Below are 17,024 nucleotides of genomic sequence, written 5' to 3'. Positions count from 1 at the left end.
AAAAGGGCCTCTGGGACCGCCCTCCCCTTTCCCATCTTTCCACAGAACACCTTGCTCAATATTGCCACTCCCTACACAGGTAGATAGCCAGGGTCTGTTTGTGTGTGTGTGTGTGTGTGTGTGTGTGTGTGTGTGTGTCTTGCCTACTTCCCAGTCATCCAGAGTCAGGGCACCAAGCCCAGGGTTTTGTGGGAGGGACAGGACAGGACAGGGGTTGGAACAGGAGGCGGAGACAGCAATGCTCTGAGCTGAATCGAAAGCACTTTGGATTCGGAGATCATATTGGAAAGAGAGGTCAAGGGAGCTGAGAGACTGGAATCTCTTCCCAACCCTCCCACCCTAGGAGGCCCCAGAGCCAGGATAGGAGTGGGAGGGTAGGGGTCCCAGTCCCCACTGTGACATAACTGGGTCTTCAAGAGGGAAAGAGTAACAGTTGCCCTGGGTGAGGAGGGCAAAAATCACTTCTCCCCCCCAAAGGGGAGCAGCTTCAGGACTGAGCCCTGGCTGACAACACTGATTGACAACTAGAAGATGCCCATGCCATGGCTCCTCCTCTTCTCTTTAGTTCTTGGGAGCAGGCCCTGGGTCTTCTCTCTGGAGAAGAAGGTAGAGTCCAAAGATGAAGCCCGATGCTCTCAGGTAAGTTCCTGGGGTCTTAGAGGGATTTCGAGAATGTTTGGGGGGATGAGTACACATATTCTGGCTTGGGGCTCTGGCAGTACCAGCTACCACCAGCCCAGCTCTGGTGTAACTGCCCTTTCAGGTCTGGCTAGGTAAGGCTGGTATTGGGCTAGGGGGAAGGGCAGGGGGTGGGGGGGAGGTAGCCAAACAACTAGTTCCGCTTACCCTTTCCCTCTGGGCTACTGGCTTGGGTATTTTGAGGCTTCAGTAGGATTCCAATCTTTGTACTTAGAACCTGAACTCATCTCTCTGTATCCTCAAGGATAGTACACAGTGTGAATCCTACTTAGAGATGCATGTGGGAAAATTGGCTAAGGGGAGCCATGGAACCTCTGAACTCCTTTTCTTTCCCTAGGGTCTTTCATGTCAGTTTATGGGTGAGTATCAAGAAAAGACTGGAGATGAAATTGACTTTTCTGCCACTGGCTTCTCGGAGACCTCCATAATCCTTTAGGTCTGGCCAAACTGGTTCCCTGGGGCTTCCTAGGGAATTCTTTCTCCCAGCACCCACCCTTGTATTAGCAATGAGGGCAAGCACAGTCTTCCTCCCTTGTCCCCCCCCCCCCCATTCTGGCTTGGATAGGGTAGATATTGCCCCTTGCCTCCTCCTGCAGAAGTGCTCTGCCTGCTGGAGAGTGCTGAACCCACCAAAGAGCCAGTGCTGGTGCCCACAAAGCTACAGACAGAAGTGGTTCTTCGATGCAGGGAAGAGAGTGACTGCGTCCCTTGTGTTCGAGTGACAACCCTCAATCTAACAGTGCAGGGTGAGAGACTCTATGTGTGTATGCGTGTGTGTGTGTGTGTGGGGCAGCAGTGCAGGAGGCACCTCCTGCCCAGATGGGAGACTCTGGGGCAAGAAGGTAGAGAGAAGAGCAAGTGGGATGTGGGTAAGAGGGGGTGGGGAGAGAAGAGAAAGCTGATAGGGACACAGTTTGGCAAAGGGGAATGATTGAGATCCGAAGATTTGGGTTCAAATCTTTCATTCTCCTATCTAGGCTTATAAGCTCATAGGGTTAGAGCTGAAAGGGACTTTAGGGGCTATCTAATTGAATCCACCCCCCCCAATTTTATAGATGAAGAAGCTGAGACTCAGGGAGATTAAATAAGGTGCCCAGTGCTGAAATTTGAACCAGAGCAAATAGTTTTTTAGGGGGGTTTTTTAGGTTTTTTTTGTCCTGAATTACACCATGTCTCTTGGGTGACTGGCTATTAATCTCAGCCTTCTTTAACATAAGGATGCTACTTCAAAGTCTTTTCTAGCTCTAATGGGTATATGAATGTGTGTGATGGGGGGGCAGTCAAAGTTGGGGACAATAGGACACTTGAAAGGGGGAACTGATACAAAAAATGGAAGAAGGGAGGAAAAAAATCTTTATGGGAAAAAGAAGAGGAGACAGGAAGAGAGATGTTGGTGGAAGAAAGAGGGCTAAGGTTAGGGTAGAGGATAGTTTATTCTGCTCTTGCCATTCATGTATGTCACTAGATTTGAGGGGAAAGAGATCCTCCAAGATAGGGGAGAGAAAAGTCCTGGTAGGAAAGCATTTGGAAAGGGGGTAGGGAGTGATAAATTCAGAGGATAAAACAACATAGTGTGGTCATCTGAGGAGGTCTCAGGTTCATGATTAGGAGTGGAGAAGGTTTGGCGGAGAAGGATGTCCCCTTAAATTCTCTAGACGGGGCAGGAATTCAGCTGTTGGCTCAGGGTTCCTCCTACCTGGGCTCCTCCATCTCAGGTCATAGCAGCTTAGATAGGAAGGACCCCCCAGTACACAGCCTAGAGGCTTTATTTCCCAGTACAGGGAATTCCAGAAAACCCTGGGAAAGGGGCCAGAAAACTTACTCACTGTCTCTGAGATGGGGGTGGGTGGGGTGCTAGGGCTCAGGACTCTGCTTTGACATTTTAGAACCTAGGAAGGAAGATCGTGATGAGACTGGGCTCCAAGAAGATACTGAACTAACATCTCATCCTTGGCCTCGAAATGGTAAGACAACCCCCACCCCCCTGCTCCAGGTCTCTGCTCTCCTCCCTCCAGGAGGAAGGATGATTCCTTGCACATGCTTCCCTTAGTCCCTGATCTCAACCCAGGCTGCTATTTTAGCACAATGTCTCACCACAGCCCTCTTTACTCAGTGGTGATTCATAAATGTTGACTGAGTTGAATTGTATTGTATCTCTCATAGAATCTCTCCAGGCAAAAGTCATCCTCTCCTTCCAGGCCTACCTCACTGACAGATGTATCTGGGTGATGGTAGAGGTGCCTGCTGCCATGGTACAGCCAGGCCAAAATGTGGTAGGTTGAGAGATGAAAGGGAAGGGAAGCTTTGGGGATGCTGGTCAATTGTTTAAGCCTTTATCCTAAATCTCTTCCCTGAAATTCTACTGGGACATAAATATACCAAAAGAAATCAGGAAAACATTGGGCTCTGGCAATATATTGTTGTGTGGCCTTGGGCAAGTTTCAGGTTGCCCCATGCCTCAGTTTCCCTAATTTTTAAAATGGGGCTAATTACTGCTCTGACTCCCTCATAAGGTTGTTTTCAAGAACAAATAAGGTCAAAGGGGTGGCTAGGCGGCTCAGTGGATAGAGCACTGGCCTTGGAGTCAGGAGTACCTGAGTTCAAATCCGACCTCAGACACTTAATAGTTACCTAGCTGTGTGGCCTTGGGCAAGCCACTTAACCCCATTGCCTTGCAAAAAAACTAAAAACAAACAAAAAAAAACTTTAAAAAAAGAACAAATAAGGTGATAGTTATAATAATGCTTTGAAAAGGATAAAAACAGAGTATTTGAGGGAAAGAACTGACCTTGGGTAGAACTTTCTAGAGGAAACGATGAAGAATTTACTATGTGCTAGTTACTGTGCTTTTCGATGCTTCGCAAAAATTATCTGATTTGATTCTCACAACAACCCTGGAACTTAGTTGTTGGTATTGTCCCTATGTTACAGTTGAGGAAACTGGGGCAGATTAAAATTAAGTGACTTGCCCACGGTCATTCTAGTAAGCATCTGAGGCTAGATTTGAACTTGGGTCTTCTTGACCACAAGCCTAAAACTTTTTCCACTTTGTCATTTAGACATTTTAGAGGGTACTAGTCTTGGAGTCAAAAGATCTGGGTTTGAATCTTGACCTCCACATTTATCAGTTGGTTCACTGTGGACAAATCACTTTCCCTCTTTGGACCTCAGTTTCCTTATCTCTAAAATCTTCCTCATGACTTCCCAAAGCTGTTATGAGGAAATCACAGGGTAAAAATGATCAAGGTAAATGATTTTTATTTTGCCTCTAGGTAATCATGGAAGGAGGTTCTGGGAAGGCCTGGTAGGGTAGAGAAAGGCAGGATTGTTTATTGGAGAGAGCTAAGGATCCAGTCAATGATTGTGGACTTTTTTGACTTCTCAGGGCTCAGTGGTATTTGACTGCTTTGAGGCCCCAGTAGGGGGGGAAGTACAGATCTTGTCCTATACCCAGTCCCCCAACCAGAAGAAACTCAATCATACACTACAACTACCAGGTGAGTGGGAGATCATTGGGGTGTCAGGCAGGGAGAGGAGGGAAACAAGGTAAGACTTTGGCAACATCTAAAAGGGAGAAAATTGATCTTTAGTCTCATCTTTTTGAATCCTTTCCTCTCAAGTCTGCTTTCTCTTTCCCCCCCCATCACAACCTACTAATAGGAAAGCCTCTAAGACTAATCATTTTTACCTGAAATTGAGAGGTTTTTTTAATAGTGTAAATTTTTATTGGTTTTTCTATCCCCTTCATTTTCTAATAGAGTCTTTCCCCTCCAACTGTGCCATCCAGTATATCCAAGAATTAAAAGAAAAATAGTGGAGCAAAAGTAATGCACACATTGTAAAAAATCTGACATAAATATACTATTCTATTCTATAACCTCTGCCCCACTCAAAAAAGGTGGGATGTATTCTCATTTCTTTTCTTTGAGACCAAGTTTGGTCTTTGTAATTTTAGAATGTTCAACTGAATTTGAGATTTTGGGTGTTTTTTTGTTTTAGGCAATCAGGGTTAAGTAACTTGCCCAGGGTCACACAGCTAGTTGTGTGTAAGGTCCTCGTGATTTTGGAGTTGGTGCTCAACCCACTGAGTCACCTAGCTGCCCCTGCACTTGAGTTTAAATTCCCAAGTTCCTTCTCTGGGGGCATTGGCATTTGTTAAACTGAAGAAGACTGGATTTGAATCTAGATTTTGTCCCTTATCACTCCCCAAGACTATGGGCAAGTCACTGCCCCTAATAAGTTTTAGCTGCATAATCTATAAAATCAGGGAATTTGATCTATAAAATCAGGGAACCTCTAAGGTTCCCTACAGCTCAGGAATCTCTGTCTAGGTTATGTCAGATTATCCCTAGCCTTGCTCTTATTGTAGGATGAAAGGTTCTGCATTTGAAGCATAATTCTTCTAGGCTTATTCTACACTACCCTCCAAGTGTGCTGAGCCTTCTTACCACTCCATTCCTTCTCCTATTTCTGTCCTTTTGTACCAATTATTCTTCATATCTGGAATCTCCCCTGAGCTCCACCTCTTAGAAACTCAAGTTTCCTTAAAGGCAAAATGTAAGTAATGCCTTTCATGTGAGTATTTTCTAATCCCCCCCACTTAATTGCTATTATATTTTATTAATTTTTTTTTTATGAGAGACAGTATGTCATTGTCTACAGAGAGCTGGCTTGGCCTTTCTCCATTGGGAGAGGGATTTCCCTCACTTGAGAATTGCCTCTACCAAAGAAATCACAGTTCCAGTTTGAATCCCCATTTACTTTGTATGTATTTACATATGTGCATACTATTTCTCTTAATAAGGGGATAAAATAATAAGGTTTAATGAGGTATAGTAATAGTGATGATGATGATGATGGGCTAATAGTCCTTGAGAACAAGGATTTTTCCATCTTTGGTTTTGTATTCCCAATATCTGGCCAAGTATGTGGTACATAGTAGGTGCTTAATAAATGTTTACTAAAAATGGATTCATTTCAAGCATTGGAGGAAAAATAGGAAAAAGTCACTGGATTTCAGAGTCATGATTGCTGGTTTTGAATACTGACAGACTTGTAAATACTGACTTGACTTTTGTAAATCACTTGACCTTACTGGACTTCCATTTTTTAATCTTTAATTAAGGGAGTCAGATTAGGTGACCAGCCAAATCCAGTGATCCTCCATATTTGGATGAAATGCAACCATCCTTGGTATTTGGGTGGGGAGGGGGTGGGGAAGCTGGTACAAGTTTTACCTAAGTCTTGTCTTATGACACATAATTGTTTAGTCTTTTGTTCTCAAAGAGGGTCAATATGACATCACTGTTGGAGTCAAGTCATGTCCCACTGATCATACTAATATAAGCTTGAGATGTTCTACCCCAGGTTTAGCACAAATAATCCATATGAACATTTGGAGTGGAGAAGACTCTTAAATTTGTGCATCTCAGGATTTTGGGGTTTTGTTTTGTTTTGTTTTGTTTTTTTGAGCTACGACAATTCTGCTTTGCTCATAGAGCTTTCTTTGATGGGCATACCATGCAGGGCAGTTCTGTGCCAATGTCTCCCATGCTACACAATCAGTTCCAAAGTTCTTGAGAGACCTTATTATCACCCATACCATTGACACATAGTAGGCCTTTAAGAAATGCTTATTGACTGGGAGCAACCAGGTGGTACAGTGGATACAGCACCTGCCCTGAGTTCAAATCCGACATCAGACACTTAATAATAACTTAGCTGTGTGACCTTGGGGAAGTCACTTAAACCCATTGCCTCGCAAAAAGAAGAGAGAGAGAGAGAGAGAGAGAGAGAGAGAGAGAGAGAGAGAGAGAGAGAAATACTTATTGACTGGTTACCTATTCAGTCAGTGAATAAGGACTTGAGAAGAGACATTATTATCTCTTCTGTTTTTTTCCTGGACACTACTGAGGCCTTCATTCTGTTCTCTCCTCAGATTGCTTCAGACCTGAAATGCAGGACAGTGTCCAGAGCTGCTGGGGTATTGAATGGAGTGGGGGTGAGAAGAGGGGAAAGTTGGGAGGTGGGACAAGGTTGGGGGCAGGAGGAGATAGAGAGAGAGTCTGAACTGGGGATCAGATAGGAGGAAGGGGTGCTGCTAGGGATGAAAGATCAGGATGGAACTTCATCTCCCCCTCCCCAATTCCCTTCCAGTGCTGCCCTCCTTCAATATCTCAACTGAAGGGGATACTATACAGATGGTGCTGGATGCCTCCATCAAGCAGAACTATGTCCTCTCTGTTTATTGGGATCAGACCAGGGATAGTCGGATAGACAGGTTTCATGGAGTCTTGGTGAGAAGGAATACTGCTCTCTTCAATATCCCATTTCTGCTTCAATCTCCTAACTCTCTTCCCTGCATTGCATTGGGGTCTCCAACCTGGCTCTTCCTTGCCTAAGATCTCTTTGTCAACACCTCTTCCTCTCCTCTCCCCTCCCCTCCTCTCCCACAAACAAACTAACCCAGTCTAAGCTTATGGTTCTCTCTCCTTTGTTTCAATCTCTGCAGTCCCTCTTTGGGTGTCTCCTACCTTTCCCGTCTTTCCTTCTTCCTGGCCCCTCTCTCTGTCCCTTGACTTGGATCCTATTCCCTCTCTCAAACTTGTTCTCCAGAGCCAGCCAACAAATCCTGGATGTGGTAGCCTCTGACAAGGGCCTCCCCTCCATCCTCATCCCTATTCTATTAGTATTTTTATTTTAAAAGGACACTCAAAAACAAAAAAGTCTCCAGGGCCCAAATTGAATCTAAATGTTAGAATCTAAAATGTTAGAATTTCATGCCCTGGTGATTGGAAGAAGGGAAGATCACTGAGGAACAGAGCTGCTTCAAGCTTTCTGAAATCATACCTCCTCCTACCCTCAGGCCTGGTTGACTTCTTTTCTTTGGTCATAGCCTCTCATCTCCTTTCCCGAAGCCTGTCTTCCCTCCCTCTCTGCCCTCCCTCTCCACCCCAACTCCCTGTAGTAGTGGTATCTCAGATTTCATCCTTGCCTTGTCCCTTAGACAGGGCCACAGAATATCACCCTGAACCAAACGGATCTTGTCCCTTGCCTCTGTATCCAGGTAGGAACTGAGTCTATTCAAGGCCTAAAACTTGGTGATGGTGAAAATGGTGGGAGATCCAGAAATCTCTCCCTGAGCCCAAAGTATGTGTAGGGTATATGTGGGTGGGGGGGGGAATGGGAGAAAAAAAGGGAAAGAGGAAGAAAGGGTCCATTCCAAAGTCAACGAAAGATTAAATTTTGTCTTCTGTTCCATCACCTAAACTGATTTATTTTCCAGGTTCATTCAAATGTGAGTGATTCTCTCAGAAACACCTATTGCCCCTTCCGAGAAGGTGAGAAATTTGGGGTCCTGAGGTTGAAGTGTGTGTGTGGGGGGAGGCAGTCTTTGATCCTGGAGTTTTAGTGGGGTGGAGAGAGGATAGAGAGGGAAAATGAAGGGGACAGGGTGAAATGGAAGGTTCCTTTGGTGGGTAGGCCAGAGGAAAAATCCCTGGATCTTCCACACTTGTTCCTCTCCAGACTCCAGGGCCCAGCAGAATCTGTGGAGCCATAGCAAGTTGAAGTTCTTGAGGACCACAAGCCTGAGCTGGCAAGTGGAGGCACCCTGCCCATTGTCTGCAGAGACTGTTCTCTGTTGGAAGCTGATGGATAGTGAAACCTGCCATCCCTTGCCTGTGCCCAAACTTCTGCAGAATGTCACTGTGAATGTAAGGGAAGGGAGGAGAGAGGGTGAGACAGGAGGGAGGGTGTTAAGGGTAAGGGTGTGATAGGTAATCAAGGAAGAGGCTAGGGAATAGCTGAAGAAGGGATACCAGAATTCAAGGAAAGTAGGTCAAGTAATCCAAGAGGTTGGGGTGGGGAGAGATGGTAGAGAGATTAAAACATACACTCACTCATCCCTTGTATCTATTAACTCTGAGAATCTCCTTCTTTTCTCCTTCCCTCCTCTTCTCTACAGAAATTCCAGGACCTCCCTCTGAAAACTCTCCATCCTAATGTCTGTGTTCAGGTGAGAGTCCCAAAGGAGAAGAAAGCATGCTGGGCCCAGGAGAACTGGACTCTGGGTTTTATTTCTAGCTTTGCCACAAATAAACTCCATTTGATGCTGGGCAGGTCCCTTCCCATCTGAGACTCAGTTTTCACATCTGTAAAATTGTGGGGTGTATTAGATCAGGAGTTCTCATCTTACTTCCCTCAGACTCAAAGGGTTGGTGGCTACATTTCAGGGGGATCTGAAAACATGGAAGGGGGGGAAATTCCTTCTTTCTTTTATTAACCTTTAACTGAAATTGAAGATTTTCTTTAATTATGAATGTAAGTAACAAACCATTCTTCTGAGAATAGGATTCACCAGACTGTGAGCAGGATCCATAACATAAATAAGATCCAGAACCCCTGGGCTAAGTGTTCTTCTGACTCTGACTGGACTGATAGATAGAGACATAGAGATTCTTGTCCCCAGAAGTGGTATTTTGCTGGCAAATACTTAGTTTCTTTATATTGAAGTTAAGATAACACACATATGAAAGAGCTTTTTAAAACTACATAAATTGCTATACGAATGTGAGGGATTATCATCATTATTCCCCAACCTTTGACTCCATTGGCATAGTAAATAAACTCCATGTGGTGAGGCAACTGCTTTGCAACTCCAGGGTCCTGCAGCTGTCTGGAAGTATTGAATAGTGAAATGAGTTATCTAGGGTCACACAGCTAATATTGGTCAGAAGTAGGAACTAAAATCCAGGGCTTCCTGATTCATTATATACAAACCCCAAAATTCTTCTTCATCATTATAACTTATTTTTACATTTTAAACTTATCTTTTTAAAAATAACAATAGGAATCACTTTATATATCACTTTTAGGTTTGCAAAGCCTCATTTGATTCTCATAATAATCCTGGGAGGAGGGTATTATTAGATTCCCCATTTTATAGACTAGAGATTAAATAATTTGCCCAAGGTCACACAGTAAGTGAGATTGGATTTGAACTCAAGTTCTCCTGAGACCAGAGCTGGTATTCTATTCACTGTGCCACCTAGCTACCTAAATATTATTATTTTTTAGGATATGTGCCCTCCTCCTATCTTTATCTTAACCTTTCCTTCTCCTTCCTCCTTTGCATCTGGAGGCTTCGCTTCATCAGATTACCTGATTCTGTCCTTCTTCCCTTTAGGTGTGGAGTAGGGGAAAGCTCCACATTCAGGAGTGCCCACTGGAGGGTAAGACCCTGGGAGGAAGAAAGGGGAAGACCTAGACTGGGAAAGATTTGAAGAAAAATGGTTCTCATTCTGAATTTTCTGACTTTTAACTCCTCCCAGATATTCTGGACCCTCTAAGGGATGACATACTAGTGCTGGAGACTTGGGGACCTCAGGAGACACAATCCTTCTGTGCCATGGAGACCAGTGGTTGCACCCTCCTGCCAAGCATGGCCCATACGGTGAGCACCAATTCCACATCCTACAGCCCATTTCCTATTCCATATACCATGCTCTCCCATCCCCAACTGTATTCCACAATGTCACCCCCTAATCTTCCAGTGAGTCCTCCCTGCCCATCCTCTGGCATTGGACTTAGAGTCAGGAAAACATATATTCACATCCCAACTCAGTTACTTACTAACTTTGTGATTTGGGGCAAATCACTTAAGTTTTTGGTGCTTTATTTTCCTCATTTGTAAAATGAGAGGGTTGGACTTGATGGCATCCAAAATCTTTTTAGGTTCTTCATTCTTGATCTGTGTTAATCCCTAGTTTTTTTCCTCCTAAATCCTGTGGCCATAAAACCTGGGGTCACTTTCAGGTTCCTAAGGTAACCTTGAGATTTGAGGGGTCTTGCCTCAGTGCACTTCCCCCCCTTTCCTGCAGCTCCTCTTTCCCCCAGCTCCCACCCTCCTCCCACCCCCACTCTGGTGGGGCCACATGACAGCTCCTATTTGGTTTGGCAGAGAGCAGCCCTCCTTGGAAAACAGCTTCTTCAAGACCTACAGTCCGGTCAGTGCATGCAGGTTAGTGAAAGGGAGAGGTCCACAAAAACGAACAGCTGGGGGAAGGGTATCCTAGTCAAGCATCCTGACCTGGGAGAATGAAAGGACCAACCACTGAACAGAGACAGACTTGGATTTTAGTTCTAGATCTGATGCTTTCACTGTGGTAGTCACTTCACTATTCTATCCCTTTGCTAGAAACTTCAGCTAGAATTTGGGAATGATTTTAAAGAACTGTCTGATACAGTGGGAATCTCATCTTTGATTCTCACTTACCTGAGTGACTTCCAGATTTGACATTTGCAATAGTTATTTCACTTTGCTGGGCCTCAGTTTTCTCATTTGTAAAATTCAGGAAATGATCTAGATGACCTCTGACATCTGTGATCCTATGATCTGGAGGCACTGTGGTTTGCAGTTAGAACTGACCTCAGAGTTAGCTAGATTCAAACCCCACCTCTGCCTTGTAATGGTGGTATGACTGGGCAAGTCACTTAAGTTCCCCTCCATCCCCTCACCCCTACCCCCCACCCCCAGGGCCCCAGGCCACTCACTAAAAGAGTAAGAATCACTACAGATGGGAAGAGGGAGTTTCCTGATTTGGAAGTCACTGACGTCAATGAAATCATAGGTCTGGACCTAAACTTGCCCTTCCTGCCTCACAGGCTTGTGAGATTGAGTTATAAGTGATTCATTTTCTTTTTTCTCTCTCTTTACTTTTCAGTTTCTTTCTTTGTAAAATTAAGAGGAGGAGGGAGGGGAGGTGATACTGGATTAGTTGTTCTCTGTTTTGAGGCCCCTTTCAGTTGTGACATTCTATGTCCAAACACTCCAAACCTTCAGGTCCCTCCCAAGCTATTCCCTCTTCGAATATTCTGTCTCTTCTGGATCTACCACCATTCTAACATTCTGTTTCACAGTCCCTAAGATGTTTTCATTTTTAAAATGTCTTATACATGTCACTGCCATTTCCTAAAGATGTCTCACTACCTAAAATAGAATTTCTCCTTGGAACAAATACAGGCAGTCAATAAAAAATCAATACACCGGCCATGTCTGAAAATGAATCTCTCATTCCTCACTATGTGGTCCACTTCCTCACCATCAATCAATTCTGAGATCAGATTTGCATTGATCAAAGAACTGAAATCTTTCAATATTGTTTCCTTTACCTTCTTGTGATTTTTCTCCTGGACTAATACACAATAGTATAAGGTTCCTTTTGTTGAACCCAAAAAACGAGATGGAGACCAGAATTTGATGTTTGGAGATGTTTAATATTCCCAGGGACTGCCTGGGGATGATGAGTACCCAAATCAGACAGTACCTGAGTGTTCAGGGGATAAGGTTTTTATAGTGTTTTGAGGGGGAGGGGTACTGAGAGCAAGCAGGCTACAGAAGCAAAGACAGCAGTTAGATATATTGTCTTGTCATACTGCTACAAACATAAGTAAACATATGGCTCAGTATAGATAGGGGGCTAGACAAAGTAAGAAAAGGGTCAGGGTCTCTGTGTTATGTCTGAACATATTTCCTGAGACAGAGGGAGTCACATATTCACAGGCTTCCCACAAGTTTGAGGGAGTGGAATTTACTATCTTATGGTTCCAGCCAAATCTGGGGAAGGGGAGGCAGTCCTGGGAGGAAGCAGGAATTTTACAGATACAGCAAGATAATTAGGCTAACAAGGGGGCTTTCTGAATCTTAGCCAAATTTATGGTATATCCGTGACCCCTTGGGTCCTATTCAGAATATTTTCAGACCCAAAGGTGCCTAGCCAAAGTTATATTTCTAAGGAATTTCTCAGGGCCCAGAAGGATGTCAGGGACCCCTTTCTAGACAGGAATTTCACAAATGTTGATATTGTACTTCACTTTCACCTCTCATATTCTGTGTTCTTACATTCTATAGTTTCATGGTTTCTGCCCTTGTTTAAGGTCCATGACTGCTGTGACTTCCATAGGACAACATTATTAATGAGTTTAAATTTAAAGACTTGGGTATAAAGTCCCCTAGAGTTTGAGTATTCTGTCGACCTATAATAAACACTATCAACAAGGATCTGTTCTGTATAGCAGTCTGGGCTATACTTTTTTAGGAAGATGTGGAAGAAGCAAGGGCCCTCATCTATCTCTTTAGGATCCAGTTGACTAATGGGGAGACTAATGAACACAGGAAGCAAATAGAAAGTCATGTCTTCCACTGCTTTTCAATCTCCTACAGCAAGGTGCCTGTCATATGGATGATTGCTGCAGGAAACCCAATCTCTTGCTATTTGTAGTAAGCCCTGCTCTCTCTCTCCCTCCCCCACACAGCCTGGGAGCTAAGGCAATACTCATGTTTAGATGGCATTATTAGATTGCTTTTTCTGCTGTATAACTGTGGATTATGTGATAATTTTTCTGCTAGGAATAAATCCCTCTTTGTATTTAAAACCTCTGTTCTTGGAACCTCCCAGGAAGGGTTTCCCATTAATTTTCTTGATGATTTACTATCTTATTAAAAAGGAAGAATATACACAAGCAACACCACTAACTCTGCCTCTAACCTATTATGGAATCATAGAGAATTGTCTTAGCATTCAAGATCTTCAATTTCCTTCAAAGTTAGAATGTAAAAGGAAAGAACAACAGCAACAACGCCCCCCACCCCCACAATACAGTATAATTGTAATCACTAAACTTGGCTGAAAAGAAAATACCCTTCCATCCTTTCCTTGTAGAGGTGATCGACTATGAGTCTAGAACATTACATACATAACCTGCTTTGGTTACTTTTATCATATTGATTTCCCCCCCCTTTCCTTTTTAATTCACTATTACAAGGGATGGATGGATGGGTAGGGGGTGGTGGGAAAATGTGCTCAGAAATGAAGATAATGTAAAAAACAAAGGATATTTCAATAAAAAATAAATTTAAAAACATAAGAAAGGTTGATAAGTTCTAAAATTCTATGATTCTATGAAGACTAGGAATTTTCTGATCCTCCTTATCAATACATATGAATTAATTATATTTTATAATTAATTTCATAAATTTACAATTGATTTTATTACTATTTCTCCAAATGTAACCAAATTTAATTTTGGAAAATTCTGGATATGTTGCATGCTGTGGGAAATACAAGGGAATAACACTTTTAGGGTTCTGCTCTGATGGAAGTTAAAGTTTAATTGTAGAGAACAGGATATCACACTTAAAACAATTATGATGGGGTAGCTAGGTGGTACAGTGAATAGAGCACCAGCCCTGGAGTCAGGAGGACCTGAGTTCCAATTTGACCTCAGATACTTACTAATTAGCTAGCTGTGTGGCCTTGGGCAAGCTGCTTAGCCGCATTGCCTTGCAAAAATAAACCAAAACAGAATAAAAAATGAAACAATTATGATAATATAGATAGAACATCATTATTGTATTAGTCCAACTATAGTCTGCATAATAATATCTCTTTGGGGTTTTTTTTTGATTGTTTGCTTTTTAGGTTTTTGCAAGGCAATGGGGTTAAGTGGCTTGCCCAAGGCCACACAGCTAGGTAATTATTAAGTGTCTGAGGCTGGATTTGAACTCAGGTACTCCTGACTGCAGGGCTGGTGCTCTATTCACTGCTCCACCTAGCTGCCCCAATAATATCTCTTTGAAAGGAAATGTAAATGTGTCCTTAAAAATTACTGGGCACAGGTTTTATATGAGTCAGATATGGTGAGAAAGTATAATATTTATTTGACCAGCTTGGCAATGAGATGACTTTAAGGAGCAGATCCAAGGGGATGGAACAGCCAGGAAAGGTTTTCCTGAAGAAAAGAGACCTAAGGTAGTTCTTAAACAGATCTGGAAGGATATCTAGGATTTGGGGGTTGGGCAGCATGGCAGAGTAGAGGGAGTATGGGATCTAAAGCTGGGAGATCTAGGTTCAAATTACAATCTTGATACTTATTCTGTGTGATATTGCTCTGTCTGACTCTTTGTGACCCCATTTGGGGTTTTCTTAGCAAAGCTGTTGGAGTGATTTGCCATTTGATTCATTTTAAAGATAAGGAAACTGAAGCAAGCAGGGCAAAGCAATTTGCCCAGAATCACATGGCTAGGAAGAGTGTGTAGCTGGATTTGAACTCAGAAGAGGAATCTTCCTGATTTCAGTCCTGCATTCTATCTACTGGGCCACCTAGCTTCTCCTTACTGTCTATGTGCACATGAGCCAATCAACTGAGCTATTCTGAGGCTCCATTTCATCATCTCTTGTCAGATGGGATCAAATAACATTGATCAGGAAATACTTTGTGAAGTTGAGAACACTATTCAAGATCCCTGGATTCAGAGTTGGCCCTTTAGAGATCTCCTAGTCTAAAATAGATATGGGGACCCCGGATCTGGAATTTCTTTGATAGCATTACCAGATGAGAAAACTCCTATCAGAACGCAGGTTAACATTTTAGAGAGAGCTGCTGAGAATGCTTGCCCAGTTTCACACAACTTGGATGTCAACGGCAGGACTGGGTTCTTTCTGGTTCCAGGGCTAACTCTATCCATGAACACACTGCCTCTCCTGCTAGTCTGACTCACCAAACTGAGGGCCGGGGATCTAGAGACTTGTCCTAGGTGACCTGGGTACTAAGGGAGTCAGTCCTCTGACGATGAGCGCCATCTGTTTCCCTCTATTCACCCCTGTCTCTGTCTTGAAGGTAGAAAAGGAATTTCTCAAAGTCTCAGTCAAGATGCTAAGGGTGACTCTGGAAGGGTTTGAGACATGTGGTCTGAGAGAGGGAGAGGAGGCAAGGCAGGGCAGTGTCTTGGAAGGGAAAAGAGGAAGCAGCGATGCAAAAGGGTGGGAGGGTCTCCTGAAGGTTAACGGTTCCTTGTGCTTTGCAGTTGTGGAATGACACAGGCGTCCTGTGGGTCTGCTCTCTTCAAAAGTGTGAGTATGACCCCTGGGGAGCTCCAGGACCTCCCGGCGTGAGGGAGAGTGGGGGGCCGGGGCGGCCCTGGGGTCTGCCTCCCCTCCGCACCCCAACAAGGGGCCCAGGTCGCTGGCCCCGGTGCTGACTTGTCCCCATCCCGTCCCCCAGACGTCCATAAGCGCTGGGTCCTGGCGTGGCTGGGCTTCCTGGTCCTGGCCGCCTGCATCTTGCTGCTCCTCCTGGCCAACCGGGGCGGCGTGAAAGGTGAGGCGCTGCGGCCCCCGGGGCCCGGGGCCCGGGCCAGGCCCCAGAGGGGCGGAGGAGACGGAGCGGGGGCCCAGAGGGGCGGGGGAGCCGGAGCGGGGCCCCAGAGGGGCGGGGGAGCCGGAGCCGGGCCGGGGGCCGGGCCCCAGAGGGGCGGAGGAGACGGAGCGGGGGCCCCAGAGGGGCGGGGGAGCCGGAGCGGGGCCGGGCGGGGGAGCCGGAGCGGGTCAGGGCCGGGCCCCAGAGGGGCGGGGGAGCCGGAGCGGGGCGGAGCGGGGGCCCCAGAGGGGCGGAGGAGCCGGAGCGGGGCGGAGCGGGGCGGAGCGGGGCGGGCCCGGCCCGGGCCCCTTCGCAGGGGGGCGGCCGCGGGGCTGGGTCGGCCCGGCCCGGCCGCCCCCGACGCCCCGGCTCTGTTGCAGGGGCGGCCCGGGGCCGCAGGGCGCTGCTGCTCTACTGTCCGGACCACGCGGGCTTCGAGCGCCTGGTGGGCACGCTGGCCACGGCCCTGGCGCAGCTGCGGCTCCCGGTGGCCCTGGACCTGTGGCACCGGCGCGAGCTGAGCGCCCTGGGCCCCCTGGCCTGGTTCCACGCGCAGCGGCGCCGGGCGCTGCAGGAGGGCGGGCTGCTGGTGCTGCTCTTCTCCCCGGGCGCCGCGGCGCTGTGCGCCCAGTGGCTGCGGGCGGAGGCTCCGGCGGGCACCGGGCCCTTCGCCGCCTCGCTCAGCTGCGTGCTGCCCGACTTCCTGGAGGGCCGCGCGCCGGGCCGCTACCTGGTGGCCTGCTTCGAGGAGCTGCTGCCCGCCCGGGACGTGCCCGAGCTCTTCCGCGCCGTGCCCGTCTTCTCCTTGCCCTCCCAGATGCCCGCCTTCCTGAGGGCGCTGGCGGGGCCCGGCACGAGGCGCCGGGAGGCCTTCGGGGCCCAGGCGCCGCGGGTGGCGCAGAGCCTGCGGCCGGCCCTGGACGAGTGCCTGCGGCGGGGCGCCACGTCCCGGCTCTGAGCCGCGGGGGGGGGGGGGGGGCGCGGGCACGCGCGGAATAAACACGAGCCTTATTTTTGTACCCGCGCCTCCGTCTCTGCGCCCGGCCGCGCGGCGGCGCTTCGAAAGCAAGCACAGGTGCGCCCGGGCCCCGCCGTTGGCCGCCCGGCCGTGACGCAGGCGCACATGG

General features: G+C 46.5%; 1 protein-coding gene across 3 annotated transcripts; it reads left to right on the top strand.

Annotated features, from left to right (window-relative positions):
* Positions 1-250: 250 nt before the first annotated feature.
* Positions 251-16,869, top strand: IL17RC (interleukin 17 receptor C). 3 transcript variants are annotated; one of them, XM_074198605.1, is made up of 18 exons: positions 252-639; positions 1,037-1,058; positions 1,296-1,445; positions 2,586-2,663; positions 2,863-2,972; positions 4,085-4,196; positions 6,638-6,682; positions 6,856-6,995; positions 7,706-7,765; positions 7,985-8,039; positions 8,227-8,414; positions 8,666-8,716; positions 9,887-9,932; positions 10,032-10,153; positions 10,661-10,720; positions 15,566-15,611; positions 15,763-15,858; positions 16,278-16,869. In XM_074198605.1, exons 1-18 carry the CDS (start codon positions 532-534, stop codon positions 16,853-16,855), a joined length of 2,067 nt encoding a protein of 688 aa, XP_074054706.1. In that variant the 5' UTR covers positions 252-531; the 3' UTR covers positions 16,856-16,869. The 3 variants fall into 3 exon arrangements, with proteins under 3 accessions (XP_074054707.1, XP_074054706.1, XP_074054704.1); XM_074198603.1 differs by having other exon boundaries at positions 6,638-6,700; XM_074198606.1 differs by lacking the exon at positions 7,706-7,765 and having other exon boundaries at positions 251-639; positions 6,638-6,700.
* The last annotated feature ends 155 nt before the right edge of the window (positions 16,870-17,024 follow it).

The sequence above is a fragment of the Macrotis lagotis genome, chromosome 8 (assembly GCF_037893015.1).
Source record: "Macrotis lagotis isolate mMagLag1 chromosome 8, bilby.v1.9.chrom.fasta, whole genome shotgun sequence".
Classification (NCBI taxonomy): domain Eukaryota; kingdom Metazoa; phylum Chordata; class Mammalia; order Peramelemorphia; family Peramelidae; genus Macrotis; species Macrotis lagotis.
The sequence above is the reverse complement of the archived record's forward strand: the minus strand, read 5'-3'. Positions and strand labels throughout refer to the sequence as shown.